The 14,613-nt window shown below is 28.5% G+C and overlaps 1 protein-coding gene across 1 annotated transcript; it reads right to left on the reverse strand.

Moving 5' to 3' along the window:
- Positions 1 to 693: 693 nt before the first annotated feature.
- Positions 694 to 4,269, reverse strand: LOC110603441 (receptor-like protein kinase 5). Its single transcript, XM_021741171.2, has 2 exons — positions 1,451 to 4,269; positions 694 to 1,358 (listed from the first exon to the last, which is right to left on the reverse strand). The coding sequence occupies exons 1-2, from the start codon at positions 4,071 to 4,073 to the stop codon at positions 916 to 918; spliced, it is 3,066 nt and encodes a 1,021-aa protein (XP_021596863.1). The 5' UTR covers positions 4,074 to 4,269; the 3' UTR covers positions 694 to 915.
- Positions 4,270 to 14,613: the final 10,344 nt, after the last annotated feature.

Raw genomic sequence — 14,613 nt, forward strand, 5'->3', positions numbered from 1 at the left:
AGGAAAGAATGAATTATCAAAATATTAAAAAAAAAAAAAGAAAAAGAAAAGAATGAATTACCGAAAGAGAAATTTAGTCCATAGGATGAGAATTGTTTAATTTATCATTTATAACTCTCCATCTGGTATAATTTATTTTATAAAAATAATTAAATAAATTTTTAGAAAATTATTTATAATTTTATTTTATTTAAAAATAATTTTTTTAAATAAAAAAAATTAAATTAAATTCCTATGTTCTCCTAATCTATGTGTTCTTTGAAAATCCTATGGGCTTTTCCTTAAATGGACAGATCTTCGGGTAGTTGGAATTAATTACTGAATAAATTAACCAATATAAATTTCTCTGCCTTCTTCTTTTCTTCTTCTTCTTCTTCTAATGCATTCAATGAATTTTTTTTAACACATTTTAATAATACTTTAATTACAGTATTATAAAAGGCAGCACCTGAGAAAATTGGATCTTAAACCAACTGAAACTATGATTCTGTGTGAGCATCTGGCTTCCCAAGTCATGTTTACTTGTAACTTCCAATAGGCTCAAGGAGTCAATAACTCCAAATCTGTGTAAATCACCCTGTTCGTGAGCCCAAAAAATAAATAAAATTGGCATATTCTGTTGCCAATGTTCTTAAATCTGCATGCAAAATTAAGTAAATCTGCTATATCCTTAACATTCTTTTGGCATCGAAATTGAAAAACTAAAGATATTTTATTAGTAGTTATTGTAAAATTTGCTTACTTCTCTCCTTACTCTCTCTTTCCTCTAAATTCTCCATCCTTACCTCCTTTACCCATCACACATTCCATTACAAGAAATCGGATGCAAAACTAGCTTCCCAGGGATTATTTTCATGACTACAGCATATATTTTACATGCCAGAAAGCCAGAAGAATTTCTTCCATTATAATACATCATACACTGTAAAGGCTACTGTCATACTCATCATCTGATAGTTTCTCGCTTCCCTTGTAAGTAGAAAGATAAGTAGCATGGCCAAGAAGAGGAGCAAAATCAAACTCGATTCCTAACTTCTCCCCATTATTCCTCAGAGAAGTTCTACGTAGAATCTGCAAAACATCCTTCATTGAAGGCCTTGTGGACGGTGCAGTGCTAGTACAAATGAGTCCTAGCTTGAATACAGTGGTCATTTCTTCTATGTAACACAGTTCCTTGATTTCCTCATCGAGACAATCGACAATAGGCTTTCCCTCTGCATTTCGCCTCCAAGCCCATTCTGCAAGGCTGGTATTCTCGTCCCCATTATTGGGTTCTCGTCCTGTCACTAGCTCCAGGAGAACAACTCCGAAGCTGTAAACATCGATCTTCTCATTCACTTTTGTTGTATAAGCATACTCTGCAATGCAAGCAACCAAACATGTCAAACTGAGGATTCATATCTTTTAGCTAGTACTTCACAAAGCATTTTTAAAGGTGCCTTATGCTTACCTGGGGCAATGTAACCGAAAGAGCCGGCCACAGCAGACATCGTGTAAGCCTCTCCTTGCTTAGCCAACATTTTGGCAAGTCCAAAATCTGCAATTCTAGCAGTGAATTCAGAATCCAACAAGATGTTACTAGACTTGACATCTCGATGAATTATAGGTGGGGAACAGTCATGGTGCATGTAACATAGTCCTTTTGCAGCTCCAATGGCAATCTGCATCCTTCTAGGCCAATCCAAGGAAACATTATGGACAGAGTTTGTCCCTGATGATGACCTTCTGTTCTTTCCGTGAAGCCATCTATCCAAGCTCTGATTCTCCATGTATTCGTAAACAAGAAGCTTCGAGTCCTCTCTTGAAATGCAGCACAATAACTTCACTATATTTGAGTGCCTAATTGTGCCAAGTATTTCAACCTCTGCCACAAATTCTTTGTCAAGCTTCTCATCAACTTTTCTAATGTTCCAAATCCTCTTAACTGCAACAAATTCTCCTGCACGGTTCACAGAAACGCGGTATACCTTCCCTGATCCCCCACTTCCAATCAGATTATTTTCTGTCAAACTTGGCAAAATGTTTGCTTGTGTGAAACCTACTTTCTGGAATGAGGTCAGTTTCCATAACGCCAGTTCACGTTTATGCTTCTTTGTCAGATAGTCTCTAACTGCAAACATGGTTAATATAGCAGTAACTATGAAGATAGTTATGGCAAGAACAAGGATCATCGCAAGAAATTTAGAGGACAGTTTGTTGGAACTTCTAGGTCTGAAATAGCAATTTGGAAGGTTTAGAACTGGATTAACAGCACAAAGATTAGAATTGTTCAGAAAGCTGTTTTCATAAGCAAGGTTATCAAATTGATCAGGGATTTGGCCAAAAAGTTGATTGAAGGACAAGTTGAGTGATACAAGCCTCAGTTGGCCTAACTCGGATGGGATTTTGCCAGAGAAATGGTTTTCAGATAAGTCCAAGTCAAGCAGATCAGGTAAAGACCCCATCGCTGCTGGGATTTGGCCTGAAAGTGCATTTCTTGAGAGATTCAGTGTTGTCAGTGACTTCCAGGAGATCATCTTGGATGGAAGTTGAGCAGAGAGTTGATTGCCATCAAGCAAAAGGGTAGTAAGATGAGACAGGCTGGTCATTTCCTCTGGAATTGCACCGGAAAATAGATTGTTACTTGCCTCAAAAACAATCAAATTCACCCAACTAGAAATTCCAGTAGGAATTGGACCAGAAAATTTGTTGTTTTTGAGCTCCAACCTGGACAAATTGCAAGCCAGCGAACTTGGAAGTTCACCCGAAAATGAATTATCACTCAGCATCAAGTATGTCATATTGAAGGCTGTCCAAATACCTGAAGGTATCTCCCCAAAAAAGTTGTTGTCATAAAGCTGAACAGTGCGCAAAGTCTGACAGTTTCCAAGCGACTGAGGCACCTTCCCTGTGAGATTGTTTGAATATGCGACAACACCTAGTAAAACACCTCCAGCACAGAGATTTTCTGGTAGTTGGCCACTGAAATGATTAGTTGAAACCTCAAAAAATTCGAGCTTCGAATGGAGACCTAGTTCTGGTGGCAGGATTCCACTCAAGTTGTTGGTGAAAAGCTTGAAAGTTCTGAGTGTAGAAATGCGACCCATGCTTGGGGGGATTTCACCAGATAACTTATTGTTATACAGATTGAGAAGTTGAAGGTTCTGCAACTTGCCAAAGTCTTCCGGTATCGAGCCGCTTAAGCCGTTCATAGCAAGATCAATTTCCACCAAATTCAATGCTTCTACTTTCTGGGGAATCTCCCCAGACAATTTATTATGAAACAGATACAAATAGCTCAAATTCTTCAATGAAAACAACCCATCAGGAATACTACCTTCCAGATTGTTTCTTGCCAAATCCAATTTCACAAGACTTGAAAGATTGGCCAAATGTTCAGGGATGGTGCCGATCAAATTGGCATCTGTAATCCACAGGAACTTCAACTTGCTTAGCTTACCAAACTCCACTGGAATTGTTGAAGGCACAAACAAATTATAGGCCAATCCTAATTCTTCTAGATTGGCCAAGTTACCAATCTCCTTAGGAAACGTTCCATTGAACTGATTTGAATTCAGAAACAGGGACTGCAACTCCATTAGATTACCTATCGCAGGTGGAATGTCGCCAGAGAAGTTATTTCCAGCAACCTGCAAGTATTTGAGAGTTGAAAGCCCTTGATCAATATCATCAGGTATTGGACCAACTAAATTATTTTGAGAAAGGTCCAAGACTTGGAGCTTTGAGCAATTGTATAGAACTCTCGGAAATCCTCCGGGGATGAAGTTATCGGACAAGATAAGAACAGTGAGGTTTCTGAGGTCACAGATTGTCGCCGGGATTGTTGTTGTGATGTTCTTGGTTTGGAGAGAAATGCCGGTAACCTTGCCGTCCGTACAGGTAATTTCCGTCCAATTGCACTGCGATGATGAGGAGTTCCATGACTGGAGTAAAGGTGGATTCCCCAGTTGTTGCTTGAGTTTCAAGAGAATGGCTTGCTCTGTGATGACATTTTGTGAAATTACAGAGGAGGGTATAGACGTTAGGAAGAAGAACAGAAAGAAGTTCAGAAATGTGAGGGGTAGTTTAGACATTTGGAGTAGGTTTCAGTTGGTTTCAGGAAGAGAAGGCCAACTGCTGGCTCTCAAATTCGGTGAGCTAGGGGATATAATATGCAAGGGTTGAAGTTGGGGAAATGCCACTGAAATTGGCAATAATTACAGGTCCACTGGAAGAGAGCGATTGGAGTCGTCAACTGGTAAAGTCTTCTTTTTTCCCCACAATGGTAAAGTCTTCGTACTAGCACGAACCCACCACTATCATACTTCTACTGATTTGTGCCAAACCATTGGTTTTGATTTTTTTTTTTAATAATTTCAAAGATAATATTTAGTATTTTAAATTAATTAAAATATTAATATGAGAGACTAAATAATAGAAAGCACAATATCAAAACAATTAACCTGTATTAAAATAATTAATAGACTAACTGTATTTTAATTTTTAAATTTTAGTATAATTAATAAATTTATTTTTAAAATTAAATATTTTAACTTTTTTTATAATCAGTTCATTTAAATAGAAATATTTTTTATTTAATTTAATCATTAAAGTGTAAAAATATTTTTATTATTCTTTAAAATAGATAAATTATATATAACCCTTAAATTTGAATATAATTAAAAGATTAATTCTTATAAATTTTAAAATTTAACACTTAAATTTTTCAATAATGATCCATTTAGATTTTAATAAATATAAAAATATCTTTATTATTTCTCTTTTAAATTAAAAATATTAAAGAGTCAGAATCTTATTTATTTTCTTTCTTCTATTAAAATTTAAACATTTTAATACTTTATTATTCAGTTATTAATTATTAACTTATATTAGATTATTATGTTTAACTAAATTTTAACACTTTTTATTATTTAATTTTTATTCATTAAAATATTTTTGATAATTTTAAAATTTTTAAAAAATATTTATAATTTCTGCCATTTTTAAATAATATCAAATAAATTATAAATAAATTATAAATTTTTATAAAAAGTATTTTAAAAATAAATTATATTTTTAGATATTTGACCACCCATTTAACTTTAAATTAATATTTATAATAAATGAAAAAAATTATAATTTAAAATGAGTTGAATATAAAAAAATTTAAAAATTTAATTTAAAAAATATAAAAATTAATTTACTAAAATATAATTTATACAATATAAAATATTTTTCAATTGGATTAACTGATTAGGATTATAAAAAAAATTAAATATTTAATTTTAAAAATATTGAGATTAATATGTTAATTAGAAATTTACAATTTACCCTAATTAGTATTATTGAATGAAATTTTAATTTGAGTAATTATATTTAGATGTTATTCCCTTGAATTTTAATTTAATAATTAATTTTTAAATAGAAATTCAGTTTTAATTGATTTCTAATCAACTTAAATTTTAATTAAAATTCAGTTTTAAATTATATATTTTCTTTTTAAATCAGACCATGATTAGTGTATTACTAAATATTTTTTATATTTGCCAAGTTAATTTTTCTCATATAAATTTAAGCTCTCCATAACCTTACATTTTATTTATTCAATTTATAACATCCAATTCGGATTTTAAAAAAAAATTATGTGTATTTGATTTAATTGAATTTTTTGTTAATTCTCATGTTTGGAATAAAAGTAATTTTATTCTTTTTATTTTATAAAATTTATAAAAATTCAATAATTCTCTTTTTAGATGATTTATTCCAAATATTTTAATGATCTTCATATTCTAGTTGGAATGTATATTTTTTTTTTAATTTTAAAAATTAGCTTAAATGATTTATTTTTAATGCCAGAAAAATAGAATTAAAATATAAAATTAAAAAATATAATTTTTAGAAATTGTAAAAAGTTAAGAGAAAAAAAAATCCAACTCAAAATTTATGATACTGAAATTTAAAAGAAAAAAAAAGATAATGTCATTGTAATAAGATATAAAAAAAAAAATTCAAACGGTAGTAATTCCTTAAAATAAATATTAATGAATTATAATTTAATATATAATATTTGAGTTAAATAGTTTTAAAAGTATAAAATTCCGTACGTAAATATTCCTTTAAAAAAAGAATTGAAAATTTATCTTTCATTTATTTGTGAAAAAATAATTTGTTTTTAAAAAATATTTTTATGAGAAATATTTTTTATAATTTATTTTTTATTGCTTAATTTTAATATAAAAAATAAAAAATAAAAAATATTAATCTATTTATACAGTAACTTTAGTAATATTCTTACATTTTTAAAAAATAATTAATTTTTTATTAAACAAATTTTTTAAATATTTCAAATATTAAAATATATATATTTTTTATAAAATAGACAGAACCTTAATTAATAAATAATATTTAGTGAAAAATAACCGTTGAAGCCAGAATGAAGTTTTTATTTATATTATTTTAAATCTTAACCGCAAATTCTTCACCTAATAGAAAGTGGATTATTATGTATTCAATGTTTTTGTTTTTCTGTGGGTTTAATTAGCAAGCAGTATCTTTACCAACAAATGTTAAAGTGCGGCCGTTAAGTTGATTTAAATTGAAAAGATCGATGGAATAAAATTAATTTAAAATTTTAATTTAATTTTTTATTTATTTTAATTCAATTTAATTTTAATTTTAAAAATTTTAATTATTTTTAATTTAATTTAATTTTAATAAAAAATAAAAAAAATCAAATCAAAATTATTAATAATAATAATATATTATTTTTAATAATATAAAGTGATTATATTATATTAAAATTAAAATATTTCAATTAAATTTTAAAATATTAAAAATAAAATTTAAAAAATAAAAAAATTATTAAAATTCAAATTTATCAAATTGAACCGAATAAAATTAAATTAGATGAATTTGATTTAATTTAATTTCTAATTAAAATCAATTTAATTTAATTTTTATAAATACTAAAATTTTAAATTTTAATTTATTTAATTCAATTTAATTTTAAATCAAATCGACCGAATACCTACCGTCTTTTTGATAATATCTCATGTTAAATTCTAATTTAACTTATAAAGTTAGATTTATTACTTAAAAATTATTTGAATTTTATAAATATTTAAAAAATTATCTTTTAAAAAAATAAAATTTTAAAGCGGCGATAGAGAAACAAACTTACAATAGTCTAAAAACATTTATGACCTATTTAAAATTAAATTAAATTAAATAAATTAAAAATTAAAATATTAATATTTATAAAAATCAAATCGAATTAAACTGATTTTGATTAAAAATTAAATTGATTTAATTTAATTCGATTTGATCGGTTTAAATTTTTAATAAATTTTTTAATTTTTAGACTTTATTTTTAATATTTTAAAATTTAACTAGAATAAATTTAATATAATTTAATTTCTTTATATTATTTAAAATAATATATTATTATTATTAATAAATTTAATTTAATTTTTTTAATTTTTTTATAATAAAATCAAATTGAATCGAATTAATTAAAATTTTTAAAATTAAAAATTAAATCAAACTAAATTAATAAAAATTAAAATTAAAATTTTAAATTAATTAGATTGAATTAATTTTTTCGATTTCAATGGATAATGCTGACGCCACTTGTTGGACATGAAAGGGCAGTTGTGTAATTTTGAAGATGATGATTTCACAATGGTTTTGGTCAAAGTTAGTGTTATAATAATGACAAACAAAATTAATGGAGACGCCAAAAGCCAACTTGGAGGAACTTTCATACTTCAAATTTTCCACTCATTCGCTTTTCTAGGAGCGGTTCAATGTTGACTAACTTTAATTGAAAATTCTCCTTCCTTTATTATATAAAATTATATTTAATAAAATAATTAAATCTAATAACTATATTAATGTTAAAATTTTAATATGGCAAAATCTGTTTTTACCCTCTAAAATTTACATAAAAATTCTTTTTATAGCTAATATTTAGTGCATAATTTTTACAAATGTAACTATTTAATTTTTAAATTTTATAAAATATAATTATTAAAAATTAAATAATTACAATTTATAAAAATTAGGTCCATATTAAATATTAATTATAAAAAGATTAAAATGCCAAATAATCTTTTATGTTAATGTCAAAGTGAAATAATGTATTTTGATATTAGATTGCAATAGGAATTTTAACATCATTACTATGTTATTACTAAAATTAAAATTTAAAATATATATATATTTAATTGTAATTTTAACATTATCTCTACTAAAATTATAACAGAAGATAAATTTAAATAATTAATTTTTATTATAATTCTAAAATTAAATCAATATTATCTGTAATAGGAATATTTAAATTGCAGTCGAAAATTATAATTTAACTAGTATTAATTTAATAAAATTTAAATATTTATGAAAATAATTTATTCAAAAATTAATTATGAATAATTTGCACCTATTGAGAATATGTAGTATTCTCATCAATGCAGAATAGTATATATACTAAAATTCTGTGAATGATGACGAATTCAAAATTCAAAATAATAATTTTGTTGATAAAGTATTTTTAGATATTAATTTATCCCATAAAAATGATTAGGAGAACGACCCTACATTGCACCAGGGTGACCTCACCAAGTTGCGTGACTTCTAGTTATCGACTCTACCGCGTTTCATGGGCTGCTGCTGCACGACAACATCACTGGTCTATTATTATTATTATTATTATTATTATTTAAGAAAAAGATATAAAAAAAAATTAGATAAGATAATCTTTATAATATTCCATTTTGTTTTATTTAATTTAAGTATTTCAAGTTCATACTTTTGACCTAAATTTTTTAAAACAATAAAGGGACTGCCGTATCTATCGCAGTATTTATTTATAAATTATAGTATTCTGAAAATTAATCCAGAAGAAAAATAAAATATTTTAGTGAATGAACATGACAGCAATTTTGGGATCATCAACCATGTGCCTAAGAATGTTTAGTTTTTCTTCTCTTTCCTCTCTTTCTATATATATATATATAAAAAAGTTAAGTAATCTTAGGATTTTTTTTTTTTCACTTTTAATATAGATAAAATATTATATTTTGATAATTTGATATTCATAAAAGGGTAGGATTTCAGTGTAAATAAGTCTAACCTAAATTGTTCACGTCTTCTTCCTTTATTCCCTTCTTCATTTGTTCTCTAGTGACATATAAACACCACTCTGCTATAGTGCCACCTATCGCTGTCAAATAGAGCCGTACATATGGACGTACCCCCTCTCTCTCCATCGTCGATGGCTATTTAATTCCCTCCGGCACATGTACTGATAGAGTTATGGGTGCAGATGGTTCCGTCTCCCACTGACCCATTAAGTCAAATGAGCTGGATCCCTCTTCGTTGAGTCCGGCCCCCAGTCTGCCAGGCCTACTTAAACGTGATCTGTGTTGTGTGCTAGTGGACAGGCTCGCGTAGTGGGCTCTGGTGGGTTTTAGGTATGGCTTTTCTACGAAGGCTCGACCGTGGCCTGGGTGCTCGAGGCCCAGCGATTATCAGCGCCACGAGGCTTTGGCCCATGCTGTCGTCCTCCAACAAAAGCTTAATAAACACATCGAAGACCTGAAAGGCATGGCCTTGGCAGCGGAGGAGTCTCGCCTTTAGCAACAATAACTCCGCCAAGAGGTCAGTACTCTAGCTCTAGAAGAGAGATGTTCTGCCTTATTCAAGGATGCCTGGGCTGCAAAGGATAGGGTCAGCGAGCTTGTAAGGAGCACCTTTAGGAGTATAAAGACTCTTTCGAGTTTAAAGATATAATTCACCAGGCTTGTGAGGCGCGACTAGAGGAGTATAAGGCCTCCACAAGATGAATGAGGCTATATATAAGGGGGCCTTCCGAATGCCTATCAGGCTGTTAAACCATGCCCAAGCTTGCCCTGTGAGGGTAGTGGGGAAGACTTTGCACATCATGGCATCCGAATGAGTCTGGAGCTCCATAAACGTTTTGTAATTTAGGACGTGCTCTCGGGGGTTTCCTGTGTTGTCATAAGCTGCCGTAAACTTCTTGGGAATAGTCTCCTGCTGCACCCATCTCATGAACGGGGAGGACATGGGCAGCAGGGGTTGCTGTTATCTCGTGCCCCCAATTCTGCTAGGAGCTATTCCTTCAACCTTTTTAGCTTTTAGTCCACATCTGTCTCTTCCTGTCTCGGCCTCTTTTCTAGGCGGTATCCTCCTTCCAGCTCCTCACCTCCCAATCCTCATATCAGCTCAGAGGAATAGCTCTCGAATTCATCATTTTCGATGAGCTCTTTAACCATTATGTCCCTTACTCTGGCTTCTGGCTGTTGGCTCATTTCTTATGCAGGCCTCTTCACCTCCTTCGCTAGTCCTCCTGCTGCTTTGCTGAGGGACTTGGTGGTTCAAGGTAGGCTGATACTCATTAACATTGAAGCCCTCAGCCATAGGTGGTACACTCAATGGAGTACTGAGTTCTAAATGTTGTAACATTTGCCCTAGCCAGTGGATGGTGTTCTGTAGTTGGATAGTCATATTTTGTAGTTCTTGGTCAGAAAGGGTGGTTCTGGGCACGTTCCCTACCGAACTCGGCGATGGGTTGAGTAATGCAGGTGGTTGGCTAGATGGGGCTATAGGACTGGAGAATGAAAATTGATGACCTTCGTAGGTGGAACTTAGGTCGTTTGGGGTATTTCCGGTGTGATTTTCGCTATGTTTGGCCATGTGGATCTCAGTGGGGATAATGAGGATGAAAACTCCGGTGATGAAAAGATCTCATTCATTCTCACAGACGATCCCAATTAATGATCTGAGATCCAGAAGATGGTAGAATTTTGGTATGCGTAAGTAAGCCTAACCTAAATGGTTCACGCCTTCTTTCTTTATTTCCTATTCTATTTGTCCTCTAGTGACTTATAACCGCAACCCTGTTACAACGTCACCTGTCGCTATCATACGGACGTATCCTCCTCTCTCTCCATCGTCAGGCGACTATTTAATTCCCTCCGGCGCACATGCTAACAGGATTATGAGTGCAGATGGGTCCATTCCCACTGACCCATCAAGTCAAATGAGCTGAATCCCTCTTTGTTGAGTCCGGACCCTAGTCTACTGGACCTGCTTGAACGTGATCTGAATTGTATGTTAGTGGACAGATTCGCGTAATGAACTATGGTGAGTTTTAGATCTGACTTTTTTTACAAAGGCTCGATCGTGACCTAAGTGACCGACACCCGGTAATCATCATATTCAAATCTCTTTATTTACTTATTCTTCCTCATTAACCTTTATAATAAAAAATTCTGTATAATTTGTCAATTCTACTCAATTTTTTACCTATTTTCTATTAAAAAAAAAACAGACCAAAGAATATGTATATTTTATCCGTAGCTTTCACTTGGAGAGCTTAATAGCACCACAAATTTTGAAAAATTTGCATTTCACACCTTAAATTTTGGAATTTTAAATAAGTGAAGTGATTTTAGTCAGTATAAAAAAAATTGAAATAAATGAGGATGTAATTAAGGTTTTTTTTTAAATATTTGAAATTAATTTATATACTCGATTATTTTTAGGGTAAACTGCAATTTAGTCTTTCTGGTTTAGTGAAATACAACTTTTCGTTCCTCTGTTTTAAAAAACCTTCAATTTAATCCTTCATATTTAAAAAAACTGCAAAATAGTTCCTACCGTCAAATTTTCAGTTAACATTCCGTTTATTTTAATGAAAATGACTAAACTACCCTTTAAGTAAAAAAAACTCAACCAAACAGTATTCACTCCATCCCAACACAGAAGAAGAAGAAGGAGGAGGAGGAGGAGGAGGAGAAAGGATCGGGAGAAGAAGAAGAAGAAGAAAAAGAAGAAGAAGAAGAAAAAGAAGAAGAAGGAGGAGGAGGACGAGGAGGAGGATGACGAGAAAAGGAAGAAGAGGATCGGGAGGAGGAGGAGGAGGATGAGAAAGGATCTGGAAAAGAAGGAGAAGGAGAAGAAGAAAAAGAAGAAGAAGAAGAAGGAGGAGGAGGAGGAAGAGGAGGAGGAAGATGAGGAGAAAAGGAAGAAGAGGATCGAGAGAAGGAGGAGAAGGAGAAGGAGGAGAAAGGATCGGAAAAAGAAGGAGAAGGAGAAGAAGAAAAAGAAGAAGAAGGAGGAGGAGGAGGAGGAGGAGGATGATGAGGAAGATGAGGAGAAAAGGAAGAAGAGGATCGGGAAAAGAAGGAAAAGGATGAGGAGAAAAGGGTAGTTTAGTCATTTTCATTAAAATAAACAGAATGTTAACTGAAAATTTGACGGTAGGGACTATTTTGCAGTTTTTTTAAATGTGAAGGATTAAATTGAAAGTTTTTTAAAACAGAGGGACAAAATGTTGTATTTCACTAAATCAGAGGAACTAAATTGCAGTGTATCCTTATTTTTAATTTATTAAGTTATAAAGAGTTAAAAATAAATATATTTAATTGAGATGGTGAGTGATAATGAGGCAGCATGTAACATGTTGTTGGATTTGTGTGGCAGGCCAATAACCAATATTGATGGTTGCTGTCTACGAGTGTCGGCTTTCAAAAGGCACTGCAAACCAAATAATAATTGTTAAAATAAAAATAAATTTAACTTATAATATTATTTAATTAATTAAATTTAAAAAAGAATTGCCTTTTTTTTAAAAAAAATATAGTGTTTAGAGTATAACCATTGTACATTGTATGTATAATGAAAATGATTAAATATGTTTAAGTATTTTTTACAATTTTTAGTAATATCATTGATCTAGTTATGTTTAAAATTTTTAATTTAATTTATATTAATACAAATTCATTTTTTAAAAGAAAAATAATTTAAAAATTTATAAAAAGTGATCAAATATTAATTTTAAATTATAAAATCTAAAAAAATAAAGAAAATTTTTAAAATTAAAAAAGAAAAAAGGCATTTGCATACCTAAAATCGTACGTGGCTTCCCTACTGAAGGATTGTATTATAACTATTATAATTGGGATGACCATTATTTGATTTAAATTGAAAAAAATTGATCGAACTGAATTAATTTATAAATTTGATTTTATATTTCAGTTTGGTTTGATTTTAAATTTTAAAATTTTTAATTATTTCAGTTTAATTTTAATTTAAAAAAAATCAAACTGAATAGATTAGTGATAATAATATATTATTTTCAATAATTTAGAGAGATCAGATCATATTAAAGTTAAAATATTTCAATTAAATTTTAAAATATTAAAAATAAAGTGTAAAAATAAAAAATTTTGATTTAGTTTGATTTCTGATCAAAATCAATCGATTTTTATAAATATTAAAATTTTAATTTTTGATTTATTTAATTTGATTCGATTTTAAACCGAATCGACTGAATGGAAACCCTAATTATAAATATTGATTATATTATACCTAATAAATGGACGATCATATTATAACTATTGAAATAATTGAAAGTTTGAGTTTGAAAATAATTTTGATAAATTAAATTTAAAATTTTTAAAATTTAATTAATTTGATGTAAATATATAATGTCTTTATTTTTTTTAAAAATAACTTAAATCTTATAATAGTGGAGAATAAAATTAATATACTGTTTTTTAAAAGAACAAAAAAAATAATAAATTATACATTTGGCCATATGTATATACATAAATATAATATTTTTTATTTTGTAAAATTAAATTCTTTACTTATTTTATCAAATTAATAATTAATTACTCTAAATATTTATATTATTTAGTTATATAATTTTAAATATTTATATTATTTAGTCTTTTCAGTTAAAATAAATTATTAATAATTTTTATAAAAAATTATATAATTTAATTTTATAAAATATATAAATATTTTAATTAAATAATTTTAAAGTATGATAAATTTTTAAAAATCCAAGAAATTAGTAGTAATTCTGGCATGTGCACGTGTATTTTTCTTTCAATAATCACTTGGAATGAGTGATCGCTATTAATAGAATACTTTGATAACTCTCAACTCTTAATAAAAATAATAAATTTTATAATGAATAAATAAATAAAATAATATTTAAAAATTCTTATTATTTACATTCTCAAAATTAGAATTAATTAATTTTTTGATAATTAATTCATTAAATACATTATTCTGGTATGAGGTTGCAATTGATTAATTATTATTTATATAATATTCAATAAAAAAATTATTAATTAATTTTTTAATTTTAAAAAATATATTAAATCATACTTAACATTTTAAAAATTTTATTAATTATTTTTTTTTTAATTTTAACCGTTAAATATTATAAAATAATTTAAAATACTTAATAATCAAAATTAACGGAATAATTAATTAATTGATTTTTTAAAATATTATTAATATTTTAATATATTTTTTAAAATTAAAATAGTTTTTTCAGTATATTTTTTAAATATTTATTAAAAATAAATACTTATTAAAAATAAATAAATAAATCCATAGTTATTTAAGAATTAAATCCATTATATTTTCATATATAAATATTTATTAAAATAACTATTCTAAAAAAGCTAGCTTAATAGAAGCGTCTAAATCTCAAATTCCTTAAAAATTATATTATTAATTAATATCTTAAATGAGTGTGGAAATTTAACATGAAATCGGTCTAAGCCTAACTCAAATTATTGAAAAATGTGTCCG

This window comes from Manihot esculenta, chromosome 16, assembly GCF_001659605.2.
Source record: "Manihot esculenta cultivar AM560-2 chromosome 16, M.esculenta_v8, whole genome shotgun sequence".
Taxonomy (NCBI): domain Eukaryota; kingdom Viridiplantae; phylum Streptophyta; class Magnoliopsida; order Malpighiales; family Euphorbiaceae; genus Manihot; species Manihot esculenta.

What these genes read in the sequence shown, in the direction of transcription:
- LOC110603441 (XM_021741171.2), bottom strand. Translation starts at nt 4,073, where the DNA reads ATGTCTAAACTACCCCTCACATTTCTGAACTTCTTTCTGTTCTTCTTC. An exon ending in TTTCGGTTACATTGCCCCAG is followed by an intron (nt 1,359 to 1,450) that starts GTAAGCATAAGG and finishes CTTGCATTGCAG; the next exon opens with AGTATGCTTATACAACAAAA.